This window comes from Plectropomus leopardus, chromosome 11 (genome assembly GCF_008729295.1).
Source record: "Plectropomus leopardus isolate mb chromosome 11, YSFRI_Pleo_2.0, whole genome shotgun sequence".
Taxonomy (NCBI): Eukaryota; Metazoa; Chordata; class Actinopteri; order Perciformes; family Serranidae; genus Plectropomus; species Plectropomus leopardus.
In genome coordinates, this window is record NC_056473.1 from 6744038 (window position 1) to 6768710 (window position 24673).

The 24673-nt window shown below is 38.9% G+C and overlaps 1 protein-coding gene across 3 annotated transcripts in view; it reads left to right on the forward strand.

Moving 5' to 3' along the window:
* Positions 1 to 24673, forward strand: part of ano3 (anoctamin 3) — a 53410-nt gene that overhangs the window by 7122 nt on the left and 21615 nt on the right. For 2 of the 3 annotated variants that reach the window (XM_042495387.1, XM_042495390.1), the window contains exons 2-6: positions 14872 to 15078; positions 19692 to 19822; positions 19974 to 20129; positions 20217 to 20317; positions 21901 to 21945. In XM_042495387.1, coding sequence (XP_042351321.1) covers positions 14872 to 15078; positions 19692 to 19822; positions 19974 to 20129; positions 20217 to 20317; positions 21901 to 21945 — 640 coding nt within the window. The remainder of the gene's footprint in view (positions 1 to 14871; positions 15079 to 19691; positions 19823 to 19973; positions 20130 to 20216; positions 20318 to 21900; positions 21946 to 24673) is intronic. The other variant, XM_042495388.1, reaches the window with a different exon arrangement.

Here is a 24673-nt window from a genome sequence, read left to right on the forward strand (position 1 = left end):
GAGGAAACTGTTCCATACAAACTGCTCAGCAGCATGTGGACTAGTTTGTGCTAAGGTGAAGTAGCTCACCAAAAATAGCTGCACTCAAGCTTTGACAGTAATGAAAAAATGATTTAAGGCTGTTAAAAGTTCCTGTCGTTCAGTCAGCATCTCCACTAGGCATATTATTGATAAAGCAATATGAGACGTCAGACTCCGGCTCATGTTGGTGTCCATCTGGCAATTTGGTAATAACTCAGATCATGTAACAAACTGTACAACGAAACACAGACAATTTGTCGCCACACAAATTTACCTTAAATCTATAAATACATACCCATCAAGTCATCAATTGGTGTCTTCCAGTCAAGCTTGTTAATCCTACTGCGCCAGTATGGATTTTTGACCCTAAGTGGGGCTCTTTAGAAAACACTCGTGATTGTTTAATGCTTTGTGTTAGTTATTCATGTACTGGCTGTCTGCATTTTGAAAAATGTTGCAGGAACTTCTTGTTTTCATGCTGACACATGCAGGCTGATAAACGAGGAGCGACAACCTCTTTTTGTTGATGTACCTGGCTGAGGAGGATGAAAGGGTCTCTCCCCTGGCTTCTGATGAGAGGATGCTGAGCCAAGCAGTCAGAAATCTCATGAGTGAGGGATGCCCTGCTGAAGGGGGTGTTAGCTTATCTGTAGCTCATGTCCCTTTGCTGGCTTTGAGTGTAAGAAGAAACCGTAGGAGTTAAACATAAATAAGTTGGGAGAGCAGTTTATATACATATATACAATACCTTTCTTTTTTCTATTACCACAACCTATGCACAACATGGGCTGAACCACATGAATCCTTAAAGTTTTCTTTGGAGTTTTTTATGATAATCTAAACTAGGAATGTGCGCAATTAATCAACTGTTACCATTTTGCTTCTGTCGCAAGTCAGCAAATTTAAATTTTGACTGTTTTCTGAGTTTTTTTTTTTTTTTTAAAGATGAGTCAACTACTCAAAATTTAAATCTCTGTTTAAATGACAGTGAAATTAGTCACTGGATACATCACCCATTCGAACCGATTTTTTTTTTTAAATTATGTTTTTAATATTGTTGAATTGTAAGAATTGTGTTAATGCAGTAATTATTTTTTACTTTATAGCTAACTTGGTAACATTATATATGACAGAGTGAGCCACTTCCTGGATTCAGTCCAGCCAACAGGAAATGCATAGCACAACATGATATCAGATTTATGTAAAAATCTGACTACAGCCCTGAGGGCCCACTCAATATTTCAGTGACTGCTAAGTGCACCATTACACTGTAGGCAAAGGGGTGGATGTTGGCTCACAGGAGACCTGCTAAAGCAAAATTCAGAAATTATATTGCAGTTCCTCAAATACAATCAGTAACACCCTGGAGAGCATAGAAAGGCTTGAGCTGAATGTGTCTTTGTGTTTCTGTACATGGGAGGTGAAAAGCATTCTTAGCGTTGCTGGAGTCAAGACGTTTATTACTTTATTGGTAGTCAATAAAATCTGGAAATTGATTCTAAATCAACTGGAAACCAATATAAGGTCTTTTACATTGGAGTTAAATCACTCCAGGTTTCCCTTAAAAGGCTCTCTGCTGAGCTGCAGGTGAGAAAACATGTTTGGTTGAAGACAGAACACAGAGGGTTAGAAAAGGGTCTGATTATGCAAGTAAACACAAGGTGAGGGTGCAAATTGCTTTTTTCCTCCTACCTTGAAAGAAAAAGAAATGCTCATCTGGTAGAAACTAGAACACACAGCTCCATTTGGATGTCATTTTGAAAATGACTCACAGCCATCTGATATTACTTTCCAGCATTTGAGTTTCAAATGTTCTTTGGCAGAATAATTATAAACTTACAGACTCACTGAACACTCCATAACTGCCAGGGAGTATTTGCTTTAAGCAGAGCGAGATCTAAATGCAACCTGGCTCTTTAGTTGAGCACTTAAATCTTTAGCAAAGCTCTGCTCATGCTTTGACATGTATTATTCTAGAGCTGCGATTAGATGATAAATCAGTTTAAAATGTCAAACACTTGAAGGTTTCAGGTTCCCAAATGTGGGACTTATACAGCAACATGTCAAATATTTTAGGAGGTTTTAACTTTTGATTGAACAAAACAAGACATTTAATGGCATCATGTTATGTTTTGAGATATTGTGATGGCGTTTCTGCCTGTTTTCTGTTTTTTTGCAGATTGATTGATGACAATAATCATTAGTTGCACTGTCAAATAGTATTAACTGTACTAGACACCATCTTCTGTAATACTACTATAGCTTCTTAAGAATCAATATTGCATATCAAGCAAGTTCCTTCACTTCTTCCTCATGCAAACAGTTTATGGAATAGTGGTGTATTTCCCCTTTTTTCCCAAGAGAAGTGTTTGTTTGTTTATGTGTGTGTGTGTGTGTGTGTGTGTGTGTGTGTGTGTGTGTGTGTGTGTGTGTGTGTGGGGGGGGGGGGGGTTAGGCTTGAGCCCTTTTTTCACAGAGATCCCAAAATAATGCCGCAACGAAGTCCCTCCATTAAGCCAGCTTTGCTCTTTTTACATAGCACCGAACAATGGCGGCATGACGGCACCCACTGCATGTGGGTGTCATGCCAAAAAGTGATCATCTGCCATAAACTGATTCCCGTCCGTGGGAACGTGCACAGCTTGTAAAAGCTGTATCGCCCAGTATTCACGTCTTTAGTTGCTCTCACATGGATCAAACAGTCGTAGCAGGTAAATACACATAACTTTATGTCTGTGGTAAGAGCAAAGGTATGTCTTTGTGAAACTTTAATGTTTCTTCAAACCCAATTTTCACGTGTTTGCAGTTTGTATGTGTTTGTATGTGTTTAATATGTCTCAAATCTTTACATCTGGAAAATAGTCTATTATAATTTACGGATGGGTAATGTAAAAAGGAAGGTATTATCTGCTATTATCCTTATGAGCCTGCATTATATTACCTGCTCTGTGCCCTAGATTATAACCACTCCAGTCCTTTTTACCTCCTTTTACTTGTTGAAACACCTATGAAGAGCCAGTACAACACATAAGAATCTGCCAAAAAGTGGTTGCAGCTCCTCTCTTATCACTAAAAGGTTGTTTCTGCCTCAAAGTGACTTGATTTCATTCATATTGATATATATTTGACAGATTATAGCTCACCCAGTCCTTTTTTTTCTTACTTGCCAAAAAGTGATTGCAGCTGCTATCTTGCTATTAAAAGGTTGTTTCTGCATCAAAATGACTAGATTTAATTGTTGGGGGGTGTATCTGACTAATTGTAATTACTCCAGTCATTTTTAACCATGTAAATACCTTGAAAGGGCCAATGTAATGCATAAAATGCTATTTTTAACTTACCAAAAAGTGATTGCAGCTGCTATCTTGTCACTGAAAAGTTGTTTCTGCCTCAAAATGACTTGATTTAATTCATAATGAATATATTTGGCAGACTGTAGCTCACCCAGTCCTCTTTTATCTGTTTAAATACCTTTAAAAGACCCATGCAACAAATAAAATGCCATTTTCAACTTGCCAAAAAGTGATTGCCGCTGCTATCTTGCAGCTGAAAGGTTGTTTCTGCCTCAAAATGACTAGATTTTATTCTTGGGTGTTTTATTTGACTAATTGTAATCACTCCAGTCATTTTTACCTGCGTAAATGCCATTAAAGGGCCAATGCAATGCAAAAAGTGCAATTTCAACTTGCCAAAAGGTGATTGCAGCTGCTATCTTGCCACAGAAACCTTTCAGTAACAGGATAACGGCTGCAATCACTTTTCGGCAATTTGAATTGCATTTTATTTGCTGCATTGGTCTTTTAAAGGTATGCTAGCTGCTTTTTAAATTTCCTGGTGGTGGGTGGCACATACAACACAATGTCAAAACATCACACCTTTCCCTTCCTGCTGGCTCACACCTGTTACACAGACGTTAACTCGTCACTGTTACTATATATGCTGCCTGCTTAAAGGCCAAAAAACGTTGTCCTGTCTTTGTACTTTTTATACATGATGGCAAGGTGGAATTATGGCGTATCATTCATGCCCAGAAAAGGGAGTGTAAAAGCGACTGTAGGCTACCTTTGAAGACACATCTCAAATTTCAGACCAGTGAAATGGGGACTTGTTGTCCAGTTGGGGACAAAAGCTTTTGTGTTAGTGGTCAAGGTTGGGGTAAGACATGTCGTGGTTAGCAATAGGGTAAATCTCTTGGGTAAATTATTGTAAGCCTATGTAATTTCCCCAGAAGTGACCCTATGCTCTGTTTGATGGTGCATTGGTTTCAGTGGCTGCTGAAGCACTGGGAGTCCTGTCTTCTGTTAGGCTACACTTTTTAACATTATATATACAGCAAATGTGTGTTGTGTGTGTTCATGTGTAAACCTTTTGTTTCCACAGTCCTAAGCAGGCCACCTGTCCTCTTATGCAAGCAGGCAGATGGTTTTATAGATACAGACATTAATTTCAGGGCAGATTTAGGGAGAGCACATACAGTATCATCTGTTTTTTAAGCAGGTTGCTGTAGAATAAGACGTTGACATTAGATTTATGTGTGTTGATCCATTCTGTGTAAAAGGTGCCTTTCATTAAATGTAGCATGCCTGGTAGAAAAGGAGTTTACAAAAATGACAAAACAAAGAGGCTGTTTTTTTGCATGTGTGTGTATTGTTTTGCAGTGACAGCTTTAACACTTTCACAGTCTTTAAATAGTCAGTGGTTGTTTTGTTGCTAGGTTATAAGAACAAAGCAGACACAAGTTCTGCTGGAGCCCATAGTTTATTCTACAGTTTAATCACGTCTGCAAAAACACACTGTTTTTGGCGATCCGTAGTGGAACTACAATGTTCTGCTGTGACCTTTAATGCTTGCTAGTGTTTACTGAAGACAGTGCACTATGCATTCCCTGATGAGGTGTGTTTACGCAGGGACACAGCAGGGGCTTTGCGGAAAATCCTGTGACGTAGTAGAAATTGCAAGCAATCAGGGGACATAAGAAGATAGTGTGGCGTTAAAGGAGAGGAAAAATATAGAGATTGAGAGAGAAAGAAGATGCTTAATCTGCTCAGATGATGCAACCCAGAGGTTGTGCCAGGATTGTGTAATGAGGTCCTGAACCATTTAAACCGCGGGTAAAAAGTGCCATCTGCTCTAAGGTGTGTTCACGGTCAGGCTGTCGGCTTAGCTGCACGTGAGAGACAGACAACGACTAGCAACAGTGTATGCAGAGCAAATTTTTTGTTTTTAATTATTTACTTACTGTTTTGTCGATCATCATCCAAAAATCCTAAATACTTCCACTGTGATTCAGTGTTGTAAAACATAAAACATGAAAATGCCCAAAGGGGTAAATAGTTTAGTCACAGCATAAATCAGTGTTTTTCTTCATTGTTGCCTTAAATTGGTCAGCTCCTGTAGTTAGATGCTTCATGTTTTAATAACACATTAGCTTCAGGTCAAGTCAGTGAGCTGTTGTGATGTTATTACTGCATCCATCAGCTAAACTATATTGTTTGTCATTATAGTCACTTAATTCAGTAGCTTGTGTGGCAAATTCAATAATTGACAACATGCCAGATGTGAATATTTAACTATAATTGTCACTATTAAATGAATGAGTGACCAAACTGACATTACTTATTTGTATTTGAGTGGATAAAGTACTGATGTGGTAAATCACAAATCATATAGGAGGACTCTAATGTTATATTATAACATCAAACACTGAAACACTGACAGATGTTAATGAACATTTAGAGGCCATATGTAACAATGCTTGTGAATGTTTATGTCAAAGTATTCTGATCAGTTTTTGTTTATTGAAAAATGAGAGTTGGTGCAGCCTGTTTTGCCATTTTTCATATACTCTCAAGGGTAGTCCAAAGAGAATTATCAATGCATTTTGATGCATCAAAGTTTTTGATTTCTATACATGATTTTTTTTCACTGTGTGACTACTTACTTGCATCTTTTGAAACAGCATATTCATAATGATCCATAATTGAAACAAACAGATGAATGTACTTCCAGTATTGTTTATTAATACAATAGCATATTTATTATGACCCATCATTGAAATTAACAGAGGAATTTACTTCCATTATTGTTTATTAATACAATAGTAAAAACAAATGGAAGCTAGCTTAGAAAATAAACACAACGCATGCAATTGTTAAGTTTCACCATCCAGTTGGTCCAGCCGTAAGGAAAGTATAGCCTAGTCTTGTTACAGTTGATCATAATGTCGAGAACTGGTTTTAAATTTAAAGTTATTGACTTTACTGCAAGACGGGCTTTCAAAAGAAGAAAGAAGAAAGAATCAATTTGCTCTCCCACCCCTTGAGTGGAAAGGTCATAAGTTTTCTAATTCAATAAACTGGGGCTCTAAAAATGACTATGTTAGTGACTCCTTGATGTGGGACATTTCAGAAAGTAGTGGTACTTTATTTTTCTCTGCTCTAAGAAAATCAAATTATAGTTAATATTCTCTGTGAAATCTGAAGCTGCAAACCTGCAGTCACAGTATTAGTGGTAAGTGGTGCTGCACTTAGTCATCAGTTCTCGTTTTAAATGTTTACTTTTCAAAAAGCTTTTATGATGCTGAATATATATTTAGCTCACCGTCTGTTAGCAGTCCAAGTTGGATTTGGTCAGATGAACATGCAAAGAAAACAAGTTTTTGAATTTTATTGTTTTTAAATCTGCGCCATTTTCCTACCTTACTGCTCAGCTGCAGCTACCACATTAGTAATTTCTGGAATACACTTGTGTCATCACCTACGCGACATTTGTTTATGTTATGGCTGCAGTGTAAAAAAAGGCTCCAATTGGAAGATCCCAAGCCCATACAATGAAGATGACCTTCCCATTGTGGCTATTGTGGTCTATATTTTGGAGAGGTTGCTTAGAGCGATCCTTCCTGCTTATCACTCATGGCCGTGCAGTTCAAAGGGTGAGATTAGCAGGTGCTGCTCACATATGCAGATTTTGGTGGAGACCACTGGTAAATACTTTTGAAACTCCATGCGCCTGTTTTAGCGCAGCTAGTTTTCACAACTAATGTGAACCATACTTTAGACTATCTTTTCAAGTGGATTCAGGCACGGATCAAGTATTTTGCCCGGGTACAGCACACAGTGCTCGCACTCAGCAAATGAACTGGACTTTGTGAATTGTTGCTGTGCATTGTTCGGAGCAGAGTCCCTACCTGCTTTTGGAAAAAGCGAGCGTGCTACAATCTTGTTGACGTCATAATATGCAAACAAAAAACTACACATGCCCCCAGTGACATGACAGATGAAGCCGATAAGAGTCTGGAGCACATTTAAGGACACCACAATGTTAATAATAACATCAATGAATGAATTGATTCTGTGGTGGATTTAATTTGTCAAACAACAGAAGCGACTGTACCCAAAACTAGTTTAATCATTATGCAACCAGAAACCATGGATTACCACAACACTTTTAAAGCAGCAGCCTGCAATATAAGAAGAGGCAAAAAAGAGCTAGATTACAAAGCACAGGTTGAAGGAATGTATTTTACCTTGTATGACTTCATGTGAAAGCGTATTATTCTGACATTTTCTGCAGCTCTTGTGCGATCCACAGTTCACTCATCATTTCATACTTGTATTTGGTCAGCAAGAATTATCGTTCTGCCTCAAGTGCTCACCATGTAGCATTAGATATGAGATGAATATTCAGAGGCTGCTAATGATACCGTTTTAAATGCTCCCTGTGAACTCAGCTCTGTCTGTGTGTTCTTTGATATGGGGCCAGGCGGAGGATGAAACACACTAATTGCTCAGAGAAGGTTTCTGCAGGAGAGGCTGCCGGCCTCGCCTCAGTCCTGCCAACACGTGATAATTTTTATAAATCCTTCATGGCAGTGTTTTGGACCGGATTTTCTAAGTGTGTATATGTGTGTGTGTGTGTTAGTTTTTTTCCTCTTAGCTCACTCTTTTATAGCAGGGCTCCCCTGAAATGCGCTCTGTGAGGAGAAGGCAATAATGATGTCCGTTGTGCTTTTAATGTAGAATGCTCCTCAGCTGAAAGCTGTGACACTAGAGTGCTATGGGCTGAACATGGATGAATTATTGACGGTATAGAATGAGAAAACAGAGGCATGATGGGAAACAGCCCACTGACCTGAATTGTCTGTTTGCTACTTCGTGCATCATCCTTGCAGATAATGTCTTGACTGTTAAGTTGCTGCTCGTGTCTCTCATAGCGTTTGGGCAAACAACCAGAAGCAAGAGAAATATTTCTTTTTTACACAAATTTCACATTTTACCACATCCTCACCACATTGTTTAGCTTGCTCTGATAGATAACAGCATGCAGTTGATCATAAAATCCTTGGACGTTTTTCAAATTAAATGTTTGCTCCTCCAGCTGGCTCAGAGTAGATTTGGTGACAGCCGCACAGAGACACTTAGAGGAATAGTTCTGTGACACTGCCAGGGATATGCTCACTTTTTATGACAGAAATAATCAAGAGGAGCGTAACAAACAACTAAATACAACATCCATTTTTGATGTTTGTCATGATTATAAACATTTGTAGGCAAGTATACAGTACACAGTATACAGTCATAATGGTATGTATACCCACACACATGCACAAACTGACAAAAAATCCTTCTAATCTCACGTCACAAGACCGTCATGGACAAGCTGCACAGGAGAGATCCAAATCCTGGATCACGACCTTCCCTGAATCTCGTCCAGCTCCCCCTCAGATGAGCCTGAGTGGGTGTTTGTGAGAGCACATGCAGGGATTGTCGTCAAGGCCCGTGTCATGTTGATGCAGAGAAAATTCAGAGGTGTTTTTTTTCCCTCGTCACCTCACATTGAGCGTCCACTCCCTGGGCCTTTTGATCTGTTTCTTTTTTATTCTTTTATCCTCCTCCCGCATCCCTCCTCCCTGTGCAGAATTCACAGACACACAGACTGCCATACCAACTGGCACACAGATGTACACAAACAGTCCATGCACACACACAGGATTAACTTTCTCCTGATAAACCAGTTTAAGCCAGTGCACAGTGAGATTAAACACAGGATTTCACATTAGATGAACCCTTTATATATTTATATAGACTTACACAATGCACTGTCTCCAGAATATACTGTTTTGACTGGGACAGAGTTCACAGAGTCTGTCTACATCACAAAAATAAAGCTAAAGCTTTGGAACCGGGCAGTGATTGTCAGATAACCATTATTATATCCTTAATATCCACAGAGGCTGAGAGAGATTTTTTTTTTCCATCTCTGAAATTTCCATGGAAGCAATTTCACACAACACCAACTCCGTCCAATTTGTGGGTCTATTTTAATATTTGAGAGTCCTTTGGGATCAGTGAGCCTCACCCCTTCATGGCCATTAGCTTGCTCTGCTCTGATGTATCATCTCAGACATGTCAAGCTTTGCTGATATCTATTGGGATTGTCAAAACCAGCTAGGGTTGAGTAAATGTAGCTTTTTATTTATTATTTTTTTAATTTATTATTTATTTATGATTATACATATACACAGCTGCCTTTGTCTATGCGCTGATAGTGTTGGGACAGTTACTTTTAAAACGTATTCCACTACAGATTACTGACCACATGCCCTAAAATAAAATTTGTAACATTTTCCATTAGATTACTTAATTGGAATACTTAAGAATGCTCTCGCTGAGGTCATTTGCATATTTCCATGCCAAATACACATGACGCTGTCCTTGCTGTGCATCTCTTCTGCCATCATCATGTGTCACGTGCACTGCACATTCTTTTTTTAAAAATGCATGCCTCATATGAATTTTACACAGTGTCCTAACAGCAAGCAAGCGCCACTCTTTGCCCCCACTGAATCCATTAATTATGCACTTCTGTTACGGCATGTAAACAAACTATGTAGGCTACCTATCAGCTGTGCACTCGGCTGGAGCTATAATAAATGAAAAGATGGGCTAGTACCATCCATCTTTCTGTTTTTACTTTTGAAACAGAAAACACAGGTTTTAAATTGGAATATTTACTGGAGATGACAGTATAGCCAACAGCAATTTTTATTTTAGATGGTCATTTACCAGAAACTTTCCAGTCCCTGGTGATCTCCTTGCAGCCAGCTGCCCACTTATTTAGGTTTTTGTAGTAAAATGAGGATGTTTTTTCAGGTCTATGAATGCAGAACAGGCGAAGCTTTTCATTTTTTTCCCCCCTTAGCAGCAGTCTGTGAGTCACAGGGTGGCTAAGTGATCTGTCAGTCCATTCAGAGCTGATCTGATCAGATCGATGGATGGGAGGAGCAGCTGCTGCGAGTGAATGCAAACTTTTACACCCAGCAGAATGAACAGTTAAGGTTAACTTTTGATGCGCCTGACTTTCTGCTGCTTCGTTTGTGCTCAGAGTGCGTTCTGCGCTCCGAGACTTTGGTGCAAACAATACCCAAACGGTATATATATTTCAGCGTGACTTTTGAATGGTCCAAAAAAAATAAAAATTCTGTTCATGGGGACAGATGTTTTAATCATGGCAGGCCACCACAAATAAATGACTGAGTGGGAAACCCTGTTTCAACTTCATTAATCAGCTGTTCATCCATTGCGGAACTTTCAAAGTGAGCAACAGTAACAGATAGAGACAGCATGTCTAGGAAAAGTTTAACTCAAAGTAGCAGCACTGTGTTGCCCATAACCAGTTGGAAGCTTCCAACAGAAAACAATGAAATCAAACTGATGCTTGCTTGTGTTGCATTCACATGGACACATGTTGGAGCAAATGAAACAAAACAAATAAAGGAATCCCAACAAATCATTTTTTAAAGATTAGCTGTACTCAGAATACCTCAGATTTAACATCTAACTGTAAGGGAATACATTTACTCTTTTTTAAATTATTTGTATTTTGTTGCTCCCCAGCCCTGTGTGTCAACCAACTTAATGGAGAGAGAGAGAGAGAGAGAGAGAGAGGGAGTGGGTAGGAAGGGTACTCTGCTGGCCAATCTGCAGAGACTATGAAATCATGGCACTTGAGGCATTTTGGCCTCTTGAGTAGAAGCTCATGGCTCGCTCTGATTTACCAGCCACTCATAAAGCATGTTGTTGCTGGTGAGTGGACCATAAAATCCCTGGTTTCTGAAATGTCATTGCAGATTTCGTACAGATGTAATTGGCACAATACGAGTCTTTAATAACAGCTTGACAACCTGCAGCTCTGTATTGATTTGAGATATTGGATTTAATAAAACAGACTGAAATCTCAAAAGTTACCAAGGGGAACTGAGTGCTTGTATACACTGTAAAAAATAATTAAAGCACAGGGAAATCAAGCTTTGTTGTTTGCCTGAGGACAAAATAACTTTCTGACGTGGACAAATAGATTCATTTAAAGTTAACTTTTATCATATTTTGTGCTGAGTTATCATACTCTTATGTTCAAAAGACTTTTATTTCAAACTATATTTTCTAATTCTGTCTCCGGAGGAGAGTGAAATCCAGCTGCAAGCAGAATTTACTTTTAGTGAACATCAAGATTTACACAGTTTTCACTTTCTCAATAATTCATTGTGTAACTTTTAGCCGGAGTTCACAACTTCCATTCATTTCATATCTGTGGGGCTGCACAGGAAATAAACAGCATGATCAGTGGTTCCCCTGAGCCCTCAAGCTCACGTCTTTAACAGCTCCCTTCTCACCAAGCAGCACTGGGGAATCCCACTGGGATCAGTGTCATGAGAGTGAGTTATTGCGCAGCTTGCAGCGTGGACCCTCAGGATGCTAAGAGTGAATTATCAATGCAGCTGAACGTTTTCAGGAAGGTCATTGAGAGAATTCCTCACTGGGGGTGAAAGTAAGTCACGCTGTCAATTGAAAGCGAGCGCCTTCATTTCATGAATAAACGCCAGAGGCTTCAGAGGTGGAGCTGCTGCCTGCTGTGAAGGTCAGCCACAATGACCTGCTTCAATCGCTGGACATTCATTATCATTATTAGCCTAAGAGTTTGTCTTTACAACTTATCATTACAATACTGAAGCACTGATTCAATAATCCGTCATCCCCACTGTCACCATGTTGCTCTTTTATCACTGAAATAACCTTGAAAAAGACCTTAGCTGGTATCAATAAAATGCTAATAAGAAAGTTATGTAACAGCACACATGGATGCTGTTATTACATGTATCTTGGTTAAATTGGTTGCAGCTCAAGCAGGCGTATGTGTGTAAGCATTGTGGTGCACCATCATGCGGCTTGTCTTGAGGTATCGAGCTGTGTAATGATGGAGGGGGAGTGCTGATGGTTTTAATGCACTCCTCTCTAAAGGGCAGACATTATTATCATCACTGTAGCCCATAAAAGGATGGACCAGTTGATGACTGAAGTGATTTCTCTCTCCCTCCCTTTTTTCCACACATGCCCTTGTTATCAGTTCAAGCTCTGGTGTAATAGGTTTTCTTTTATTTTTGTTTTTTTTAAGTGACTTTTTTCTGCTATAGGGATAGGGATGATGAAATTAAACTGAGCATGTTTATACCTGAAAATAAGAGCATCTTGGGTGATCCGATCACAAGTCGACCACCACAAATTTGAGAGTAAATTACAACCCAGACGGATTGAGATCTGATTACTTAAACCACTCGTCAAGTTGGTCTGAGACACATTTGACCACATATCTTTTGTAATGTAAACACTTATGCATCCTGATGTGTCCCGACAAGGACTACATCATTAATGCAGGATGTGGTGGTTGTTTTGGTGACAGCTAACACTCCATGAGGTGGTCATTTTACGAAAAGTAGGACAATGGTGTCTGACCGCCCATTATTTTGCCCTATGGTAGGAGATGTTGAATTCTGCTAACAGTGTCATCTCCAGCTGTACCGTCATGTTAGCGAGCAGCTAGTGAGAGTGTGGACGTATTAACTGTGTGCGGGGTTCTTTGACCTTTTAGCGCAAGAGACACAAGTTGTCATCTGGAGACATGTAATGGACACAGATGTAAACAGCGATGTATCTTTGCTGTCCACTTGTGTTTGGATTTCAAAACCCATGTTAATATTAGGTCTAAACAGGCTCATAGTTATAATACAGAGCATAAAACTGAAATGCTGCACAAAGAGTTTATAGCTAATGCTAATATCCAGCTCCTGTCCCGAGTCGAACTTTTACATTACAATGTAATCAAAATATAAAGCTTTCCGTATCATAAATCTTATTGGCATTAGCTTACTGGCATCAGCAGCTTCACTCAAGGGACACTTCAGTGATTTAGTGTTTCACTTCCATAAAGCTGGCAGACTCACAAGAGCTAGATTTTACAAAAGAATTGTCAAAACTAATTCAGTTGACACTGAACTGATATGTCTTGGCCTTTAGTCCCTTGTATGGGTCAAGCTCCAAAAACACCTGCATTTTTCATAATACAACCCAGTATGGTCTTCAGTGAAAGTCTTCCTGTCTGGTAGATGCAGACATCTTTCAGACTCCAAGGCCTCAGTTTGTCTGGGTTTTTCTTGTAACTGTGTTGTCAGAGATAAACCCTGAGGACATCACAGGGGTTGTTTTCTCAGACTTTATAAAGCTCCCCTCAGAGCTACAGAGCTGCATTATAAAAGTGTATCCTTAAGCTGGGTAGTACTTCAAATGAACTTGTGGAGTGGAGTGGCCCTTTTATGCTTCCTTCTCACTGGCTCATTCATCAGAGCCTTGATAAGACATAGCAAAATGGTTAAATGGAAAAAGTGGTGAGCTGAACATGTTGTGAATGCAAGGACACTGCCTTCTAATATGGTTGGGTTTATATAAATGTTGCTGCTGATTGGGTAACATCTGTGACACATCCCCCAGACAAGAGAAGTACCTTAAGGCCCATTGCACACACCATTCTGAGGGAACATTGTATGTGTGTGTTTGGCCTTCAGCTGACTAGAAATGTCCAGTTTTACTCAAGCAGATGTAAAGTGTAGCCTGATAACTCCTCCTGAATACTCTGTTGATACCCTTCATGGTATGATGCCATTTACTGCTGTAGGTCGCAGCACCACCCCACTTCTTAAGTAATACGTTTTTATTATATTCCTGACTGGTAAGATTAAATGTCATGTATGTGTCAAAGGCTAATCCATGCCTTAAAGAGATAGTTCACCCAAAAATGAAAATTCAGTCATTATCTGCTTACCCTTATGCCAATGAAGAGTTTAATAGTCCACAAAACACTGACAGAGTTTCACAGGGAAAAGGCGTTGCACTCATCTCCCAAACAGTTTAAGCAAAGGATGACCAGGATTCAAATGTTAAAAATATACATAATTAAACCACAAAATGTCTCATCTGCAGTAATACAACTGTCCTGTAGCCCTGACGTGCCAAGTTGCTTTGAAAAACATCACTGGCACAATGTTTTCAGCCTTGTTGTAGCCTCCTAGTGTGGAAGGGTCGTTCATCTATGCGCACTCGCTCGAGACCAACAAGAGCTCACTGTATCTGCACGCCAGTCTTTACAAGCTACCCGAAGCCTTCCTCACACACAGAGAGAGACTTTTAGAGTTGGTAGAAAGCAACAAGTCCCTTTTGTTGGATTTAAACTGCTTCAATTGTTTGGGGGATGAGTGCAACGCCTTTTTCCTGTAAAACTCTGACTTTTCGTTTTCAGGTGAATTATCGTTTTAACTCAAGTGTCTCTAACTTAAATCAATATTTACTAATGTAAGCATGCATGCATGATATAAATATATAAATATGCAAAAATATATACATTGCAGATAATTCAGGTGAAGACATTTTTTATTTTCCTCTTATTTCCTTCTATATTTTCAAAAATTGTTTAAAGTGACTATTGAAATGACCTCCACTCTTCCCCTGTCCCTCTCATCCTCAGGCATGCACACCAGCATCAGCGAGATCCTGAAGGAGAAAAGCCTGAAGCCGTCTCGCCGCAGCCTGCCCTGCCTGGCCCAGAGTCAGACTCATCCAATCAACCTCAACCACTTCCTGTCTGTGCCTCTGAGCCCAGAGCCCAAACCAGAGGTTGAGGGTCTGACTCAGAGCATCAGCACCTCCTGCAGCCTCCTGCCCCCACAGACAGGTCAGTCCGCTCAGAAGTACTCTGAAAGTCATGTTGTGTGAATTTCTTTTAGTTCACACGACATGACTTTAACTAACGTCTTCATAAACCCATCAGTGGATGAGATGCTTCAGTCATGAGAGAGTGGCTACATCAGTTCATCACTATGTTTTGGTTTTAAACTTTACCTTGGATGTATCTGCACTGTTAGTCAAAGTAACAAATTTGGTAAAAAAAAAAAAAAGTCATTTTAATTTGGGAATAAAATAATTTAATATAACTGTACAAAACATAGTTGTTGGTAATTGTTTTGGTACAGCATGGTAGCTCAGTTGAAGCTCAGAGAAAGAGAAAACAAACAGGCAACAGACACCATAAATCAGAACAACAGCACACACACAAAGGAAAAACATGAATGTGAAAATATGTATAGTGAAAAATATATAATATGTACAATTTTGCTCAGTTCCCTAGCATATCAAGTCGCCAAGCAGGGAGAAAATACAATGATTGATTTGCCATTGAAATTCTGTGTCAAAGAAGTTTTTTATTTGATGTTATGCTGGTTAGCAGTGTTGCCATATCTCATATACCTTTATTTTATTTTGTTTTATTTCATTTTATTTTATTATAATTTATTTTATTTTATTTTTGCAATGTTTAATTTTATAAATAAAAGTTTTTTGCAGTTTTCTATATTGCCTGGCAGAGCTAAATGCTAAATAGCACTGAATTTGATATGAATTAGCTTCTTCTTTTTCATGATGTGTTTAAGTCCTGGGTCTTCAACAGGGGGTCCTCACAGTTACTGCCAGGGTGGCACAGTTAATTTTTTTAATGTGTTTTTTTTCCCTTTACAAAAGTTTAAATGTGTTTGAAAATACACATTGACATAAATCCAACAAATATTTCCCTCTGGGAAAAAAGAAAAATGCCCTCTTTCACCTGCCTAAAAAGCAAATGCAGGTCAAGATGGAAGGTGATATGACCCTCTGCCTGACAACCTCCATCTTCCAAGTTTAATATATAGTTATAGTTAATATAAGTAGTTAATATATATACAGTTTTACACAATATATGCAATAGGGGGTCCCTGCCTCTCTTTTGGCTAAGGGGTCCTTGGCCAAATTGAAGACCCTTGACTTGGTTATTTTTCTAGTGTATTTAGATTCCTACAGGGAAGCCTTTCACAGCAAATCCACATCATGTCTGCGATGCAAACTATTACTGTTGTTCTGTCAAGTTATTTCTTTCTATCATATGTATTGTTGCAGGTGACTGCCATTTTTGTCTGTATTTGTGTAAGATCATTCTCTCCATACTCTGCACTGGCTGCATTATATGTTAAGCTCAACAGCACTTGGTTGCTGCACAGATTTGTTGGTGACATTTAAGGTGCGTTCAGGATATTGATTGTGCAGATTGTGTTCATGCAGCAGCAGATGTGTCTGTTGCACTTTCAGATGCAATGAGATAAAAAAAAAAGCTGATGAAACTGGTAAAAATGCAAATACATGCTGGGAGAAGGAAAATTATTCAGTCTTATTAACATCTGCGGGAATATTTCAGACGCTATTGACAGCGAGGGCCCTGTTACAGCACAAAGACTAGCTGAATGCAACACTTCAACATGAGGGTATTTCATGACCTTGAGACGCCCTTTGCTCGACCCTTTGGTATTTTGCTGCTGAGTGCAGTGTGCAAAAGTGGGAGCAGAGGTGCAGTTTCATGCAGATGAGGTAGCACAAGGTTAGGTGTTGCTATTTTGGTGACAAGCAACTCTTTGTCGTTGTGCTGAAAATAGACATCTGAGGGGAAAAAAAAAGGTCTGTTTCCTGTTGGCCTGAGGAGGGTGCAGACAGACGGAGAGAGTGAAGACAAACCAATCTGTGTATGCGGGCAGATGTGTTTGAGAGATTTAAGCTGGATGCAATGCTGCTGGAGAGTTAACTCAACATGTGACACATGTTTAATTTTCTTGTTATTCTACTAGTTTTACTACAACCTACAATTATGTTTTCAATTATTTAATGTGGCACCTTAAAGGGACAGTGCAACACAAAATCAAAAATACATATTTCTCCTCTTACCTGTAGTGCTATTTATCAATCTAGATTTTTTGGTGTGAGTTGATGAGTGTTGGAGATATCAGCCCCAGAGATGTCTGTCTTCTCTTTAGTATAATCTAACTAAATGGCACTCGGCTTGTCTTGCTTAAAGGGCTAAAAAATTACATTTGAAAAAGCTCAGAAGGGATGTCTCTCTTCAGAAATCATGACCCGGTTACTCAAGGTAATCCACTGACCTTGTTGTGAGCAGTTTTACATCTGAACTATTTTCTTTCTACTGAACTACACCTATTAACCGTATCACTGCGCTGAACGAAGCAAGCATCTTCTGCGGGCTCACCTAGCAACATTGAGCTAACTAATGTTGCAGCTCAGCTGAGGAAGACGCCATTACGGTCCACATTTTGTTCTGTCACGAGAATGAGCCTCTCGTCCATGAGTAGATGCAGGCTTCCATCTGCATGGTGATTCGGTTGTCTGGTGCACTTGCGCAGAAAAAATAGGCACTTTGACCACTACAAGCCAAGTGCCATCTAGCTCCATTATGTCTGTCCCATATCGCCAACACTCCACAACTCACATCAAAACAGTCTAGACAGTACAGGTGCAGCTAAGAGTAAAAAAAGTGTTTCTGATCTTTGAATGAGCTATCCCTTTAAACTTGAACGCTTCACTAGATTCACATTGCACAACTCCTTGCTGTGTAGAAACGCAGCATGATCCAGCAGCGTAAATTCGAACTGCTTTTGTATTCTTTGCAGCACCCCATGTTGCCTACAGATCTGAGTCATTTTTCAGCATAGATGATGCTAATCACCAAATACAAATTGATTGGCTATACTGGCTTTCATTGTGAAGGAAATTCACACTGATGTCTGAAAACAGGACATATCTTTGCAATCAGTTCCCCCAAACTTTCCAGACCTCACCAATGCACTTTTGATATTAGCTGCACAAACTGGATTGGTTCAAGTCATTCTTTTCATGTTTTGGATTGTTGGTTTATAGATTTATTCTTCCACTTTATTATAAGGAAATCAACAGAAAGCAGATGGCAACCTCTCCTTGTTCTGCAGAGATGTAGTGATTCCAAAGATTATTACTCTGCTTAGTTGTGAAAATAGACAAAAGATTGGACAGTTTTCTCTCAATCTCAGCCTGGATAAGTGAAGATGCTGATTGAAATACAGAGAGAAGAAATGGTCACAGTCAGTGATTTTGCCTTAAAACTAAACTCCTTCTGTCCAAGGCCTGTTAATGTGTTAACACCGACTAAAACACATTATTGTCTAGAGACTCTAATTTAACTTCAGTTGCTTAATGAAGCTGTTAAGTCTTGGCACTTCCGTAATTTAAATGAAGCGCTAAGAAAAAAGAGCAAATGAACCGGAGCAACTTCCTTTCTTTGTCCTCTACAAAACTCCATTCCACATATCTTTGCAGTAATAGAAAAACGTTAGTCATTGAGTTTGTTGGAATTATGTCGATTTCTTGCACTCGATTTCAGCACCGCAGTATAAAGACAGTCTGATTGTAGTCATACTGAGCTGATCTGGTGGTGATGTCGACACATCTGACTGGAGAAATGAACCAAGCTGTCACACACATATCATGCTGTGCTGTGAAATAATACATCTCTCTGTAGCTATAGGGTGTGAACTATGTCCATGTCATTCCATTACAGTGCATGTATTATGAAATTAGACAGACAGATGGATTGCTGTACCAACTAAATCTACTTCCTTCCTCATAGTTTATTCACAGAGTCAATAAAAAATATAAGTACAAACATGAGTTCAAGTAAAATTAGACTTGTGAAATGGGACACCCTGATAAGCTATTCAGAGTGTGTAAATAGGGGCCAAGACATTAAAAAACATATAAATTTACAAATATCAATTTTATCCAGCAATTTGACTCTAATCTAAAACTTCAAAAGCATTCAAAATTACTCTAAGATCCTAAAAATACAGTAACAGTAATACAATACATGAAGAAAAATGACACATGGAGACTAGCCGTATTAATTACTTGGAGTATGCATTTCATATTGAATCGTCATTTAAAAACAAAAAACAAAAAATTAGTGCATACCAAAAAGCCCTCAAATAAATAAAAGAGTTATCACTCGTCAGTTACACGTACTTTCTCTTATTTGTGGCAAAGTAAGGCAATCGGATCAGTTTTCAAAACACTAAGCTTCCAAAAGAGGATTTCTTGGTGCAGTCAGGATTGTTTGTCGAGCCTCACAGTGTGGGTTTAACAAGACCTTAATTTGTTTGTGCACATCAGTGGGATGTGTAAAGATTCAGGAAGGAAGGAAGCACGATTGGCTGTCTTTCAACATCGGTGGATCTGTTAAATTGCATCAAGGTGTTGCTCTCAAGCTGGCGCCCACATTCAAATAACTTGGAATTAGCTCAGATCTAATTTCGATTTTGGCAGTTGGATTAAGGAAAATATTGACTCGAACAACAACAAAAGACTTTATGCAGATAGGATACTTCATGTAGTGTGTCACCAGTTTAATAAGCATCTCATTGATCGTGCTGTGTCTGTGTGCAGCAGAGGATGCAAAGGATCAGTACGTGGAGGAGTCAGAGGTGACTACGTGTGAAACCAGAGCAGACGAGTCATTTCTGCTGCAAAAGCCTGTCACCCGTGCTAGACTAGAGGCCCGCACAGACTCACTTCAGGTACAAAGTTTCCACAAAGCAATGCCATGAATGTTCACAATGTCACACTGTAGTGATTTGACACTGACCCACTGAGAAGCTTCAAGTATTATTAGCCCAGTGATTAGCATTGCTGCATTTGAAATTCATATATCAAACTTTGTCACCACAGGGAAAGAATCCAGCTCATTCCTCTGGGCTGTTTTTCCGAGATGGGAAAAAGCGTATCGACTACATCCTGGTTTACAAGAAGTCCAGTCCACAGGTGGAAAAGAGGTGCACCTTTGAGAAGAACTTGCGCGCTGAGGGTCTGATGCTGGAGAAGGAGGTAAAAATGATTTGTTTAAAAATACTTTTATTTACTTTATTTCTCAGCTCGGCTCTCACACTCCTGTATTTCTCTTTGATCTGAAAGCCCTCCTTGACGAACAACGACATCATGTTTGTGAAGGTCCATGCTCCCTGGGATACGCTTTGCAAATATGCAGAGCAGATGAACATTCGAATGCCTTTCAGGTAACTGTGGTTAGAAGTAAAACATTTAGCCTTAAAGGGGACCTATTTTGCTTTTCCCTACTTTTTGTCTTATATATAGTGTTGCAATTGAGGCTGTTTATGTTAACTCTTTGAAACCTGGAGTGATGTCACTTTTCTTGTGCTGCTTTCTGCCCCCTTTCACAAGTATTTAAACCTTTGAACTCATTTGAGCACATTTGTGGGGGGAAAAAAGGCAGTGAGCAACTTGGTGAGAAATGTTCCATGAATTGCAAGAAATTATTAGATTCAGAAAACTATTTTTAAAAAGTTTAAAAAGCAAAATGGAGAAAATGTTTAGGGAAAAAAGCTTAGGAAAGCTTAGGAAAAAAAAAGCTATGGAAAAACTGTATTTGTAATTTGTAACATATTAAAAAAGTTATCCCAGAATAATGATAATTTTTAAAGCACCTTTTCTAGATCATTTCCTTTTTTTAAAAACACATTTTATTTGGGGTTTTTTTTGTGCTAATTTTCAAGTAATTTTCTTGTACTTTTTTACTTGTTTGTTGCCATTTATTGGGTCATTACCTCTTTTGTTGCCCATTGCCTTCGGCTCATGTCTTGACAGAAATCCTGCCACTTTTCTCAGGTTTCAAAAGGTTAAAGGTGGCCAAATTCTGGAATAGTGAGGTAAATGTATGTAAAAAATAATCCTTGTGAGCATAAAATCTTAGGTTTCAGACCGTTTCTGACACTGTGTTTTTTCTACTGTGGCTACAGTATGGTTATTTAATTTTAATTTTTCACCGATTTCCTGCTGGAACATGTCCAGTTGTGTTCAGGAGCTTATATTGTTGATTTCTGACAAGAGAAAGTGCCATTATTCTCTGTTACATGCATTCACCGGCTACAACTACACTGATACATGGAGCTACATGCTAACATGAAGGAACTCTGTAATCTTAGTTGTATTTCTCTGTCCTGAGATCAGATCAGATCAGACTCCTGCTGAAACATGTCCGGTTGGGTTCAGAGCCTTTTAAAGGTGATTTTTCATGGTAGACAGTGTCACTATTCTCCATTTCAGTCTTTTCCTGGCTTCAAGTACACTGCTATATGTAGCTACATGCCAATGTCAGGGAAACGTGTAGTCTTGGTTTCTAATGTTGATAATTTTTCACTGATTTCAGATGAGATTTCTGCAGGAGCATGTCGGGTTGTGTTTAGAAGCTTTTATTTGTGATTTCTTTTCCCTGTGTATGTGACGCTGTTTTCTGTCTTATTTTCCAGTTGCAATAATGGTGCAGAGACACAGAGATAAGGAAGAATGGGAAACACTGACCAATCACAGCAGACTGGGCTTTTTCAGGAGAAGGGACTTAAGAAATGGGCACTAAGTAGAGCATTTCAGACAGGCGGTTGACAGAGGTTGAATGCAGGTGTACTAGCACAGACAGTATAAGGAAAATAGAGGGTTTTTTTTTTTTTTTAACATTTAATCATATAAATATGTTCTAGTAGAAACCTTAAATACAAGTAATAGGTCCCCTTTAAGGCAACTTTTCACTGGCTGGCAACTTAAATCAGTCTCTCTTACTTGTTTTTCTCTTTTATTCTTGAAGGAAAAAGTGTTACTTTACGGACTTGAAGAGCAAAACCTTGGGCAGGTAAGTAGATTTAAGGTATAGGATTATTTTTTCCCCTTTTGCTCTCTGAGGGGAAGAAGGTGCTTTCTTCACTGATTCTAATGAAATTTGTGAGCGGCACAGCTGCGAGGCATTAGCAGTAATGTGAGCTTTGAATGGTGTTTTAACTCCGAAGTCACCCTTGGTGAGGAACATGTGAATCAAAGCATCATTTTCCTTTTTAACCCAACCACTGGGTGATTATTAATTCATCCAGGATTAATCAACCCTTTATTTATAAAGCCTAGTGTTAGATTTTTAAATTGGAAACTCATCCCCTGTGAGCAGCGCTGATAAGTAGCTGAAATGGCCTGGAGGTCGTTTAAAAATCGGTGCATGTCAGTGCAATTGACTGTTGCACTGATATGTTTGTTTAAATTAATGTGATTGGTTAAACTCAGAAAGCACAGCGTCCTGCACATCAAGCACATTATTAAGATTATAACGGTTGACAGTGCTTTTCGATAAAATACTTGCAAATACACAGAGCTGCACAGGCTGATTAGCATACTATTTTTAGAGAGATGCACTCGCACTTTGATGTGATGTTCAAGCGTTGTCCAGGCTCTGCACAGGACTCCAAATTTCCATCTCACTCAAATGCAGATAAAAACAGTCCAACAACAAATCACTGAAATAAGATTATAGCAACATCTTTTATGTTGAAGACCTTTTGTCAACATACTGTGTATTTTAATTATATGAAGTCTACAAAAACCCTCTTGTAGAGGCCTTTAAATCCTTTTTTTCCAATATTTTTTCAGTTAAGATCTTATAATGAGTGATGCTATTTTCATTATCTTGACATTTTCTGTCAAACTTTGAGCAGTTTTTGGATATTATTTGGATTTTTTTTTGCTTGTGCTCTTCTTACTGCTTTGTGGTGGGCAGGACTTGGTTGGGAAAAGGTGATGTCACATACTTCGATGCACCAATCAGGACTGAGCAACATTTGAACTAACATCTGGTGACAGTTGTCAAATCACACATCACATTTCTAATAAGGCAGATTAGTTGAGTTTTTGACTGTTAAACTCCTAAAATAAGACATCTAAGAATGTGTTGCTTATTTAGTTAATCAATATTTCATGTTACAGAGAAATACATCACATTTGAAAGCACATTTTTAGGGGCTGTAAAAGGACAGTTCACCCCAAAATCAAAAACACATATTCTTCCTTTTACCTGTAGTGCAATTTATCATCTCGATTGTTTTAGGTTGGTGTGAGTTGCTGAGTGGCTGAGATATCGGCCGTATAGATGTCTGACTTCTCCTGGATGTAATAAAAATTAGATGGCACTGGGCTTGTGGTTCTCAAAGTGCCAACCCCTAAGAACTATTGTCTTTCTAACAAACAACACTATATCACTGTGCAGAAAGAAGCGTCTATTGCTACCTTAGTGTCACAGCTTAGCCAAGTAGGATGCCATTGATGTTAACTACTTGCACTGTGATGAGCCAACCCAGTTGCCAGAATGTTTGCAATGCATTCTTTTGCAAATCATGGATACATTACATTGATAATTTTGTTTGCAGAAACTTGACAATGGAAACATTTTCCCCTGGCAACTGGGCTGCACGAGAGAAGCCACTTGTCTCTAAAGAAGATGAATGCTTCCTTGGTAGTTCATGGTAATACGGTTGGCGGGTGCAGTTTGGTAGAGAGAAAATAGTTCCTACATGAAACTGCTCACAACAAGGTCTGTCTATGGTCCCAAAGACTGCAGAAAGTTTTGTGCACTGGAGATAGAGGATTTGGTTTCTGAAAAGAGACATTGCTGTTGATTTTTACAAATGTATTTTTTTGGGTGCTTTGAGCACCACAAGCTAAGTGCCATCTAGTTCCATTATATTGAAGAAAAGACAGATATCTCTGTGGCTGACAACTCCACCACTCTGCAATCAACACCAAAACAGTCTAGACTGAAAAATAGCACTACAGGTAAGAGGAAAAATGTGTTTTATTTTATTTATTTATTTTTTTGGGTGAACAGACGTCACACCAATGATGGAAGACATTTATGTCTAAGCTTTGAATGAGGCCTTTTGAAGCTTTGAGCAGGCAGCAGAAGTGGGATATTAGTGGTCATGAGCCACGCTTGGTTTCTTATCCATTAAACTGCAAACATGGTGTGGATCTGTTGTGAACAGAGCTTATGAATGTGTTTTAATGTTTTATGATACTTCATCCTGCAGATTCTATACTTTATAAATAAGCAATCATAAATACATCACAGAAACACGTACTGTAATCTGTAATGTCTCAGAGTTGAAGGAGTTCACATGGATAATAATGATATTAATATTGATAACTATAATTATTTCACCTTTTCATACAGATTCATACCTACATTTTAATGGTTGTGCTCGGAGGACACACACACACACACACACACACAGCAGACATAGATAGCGCAGACAACAATCACCCGCCCACCTGTCCAACTGCGAACAAAGAGTGATCTTAGTCATTATGAACAATGAGGACCGTTATGATTTCCTCAGAGTTCCTGCAGTCTTTCACTAAAAGAAAAATCTACCCAAGTAGTAAATGGGCTTTATGTGTTTACGAATGGTGTGTCACTAACTCACGTCCCTGTAAAGCTGAACAAATGGACTGTGTGCAGGTGGGGACAGCTTCCAGGGTTGATATCATTACTTTCTGTATAGTCCGTATCCCCTCCACCACAACATTAATAAAATAATCTC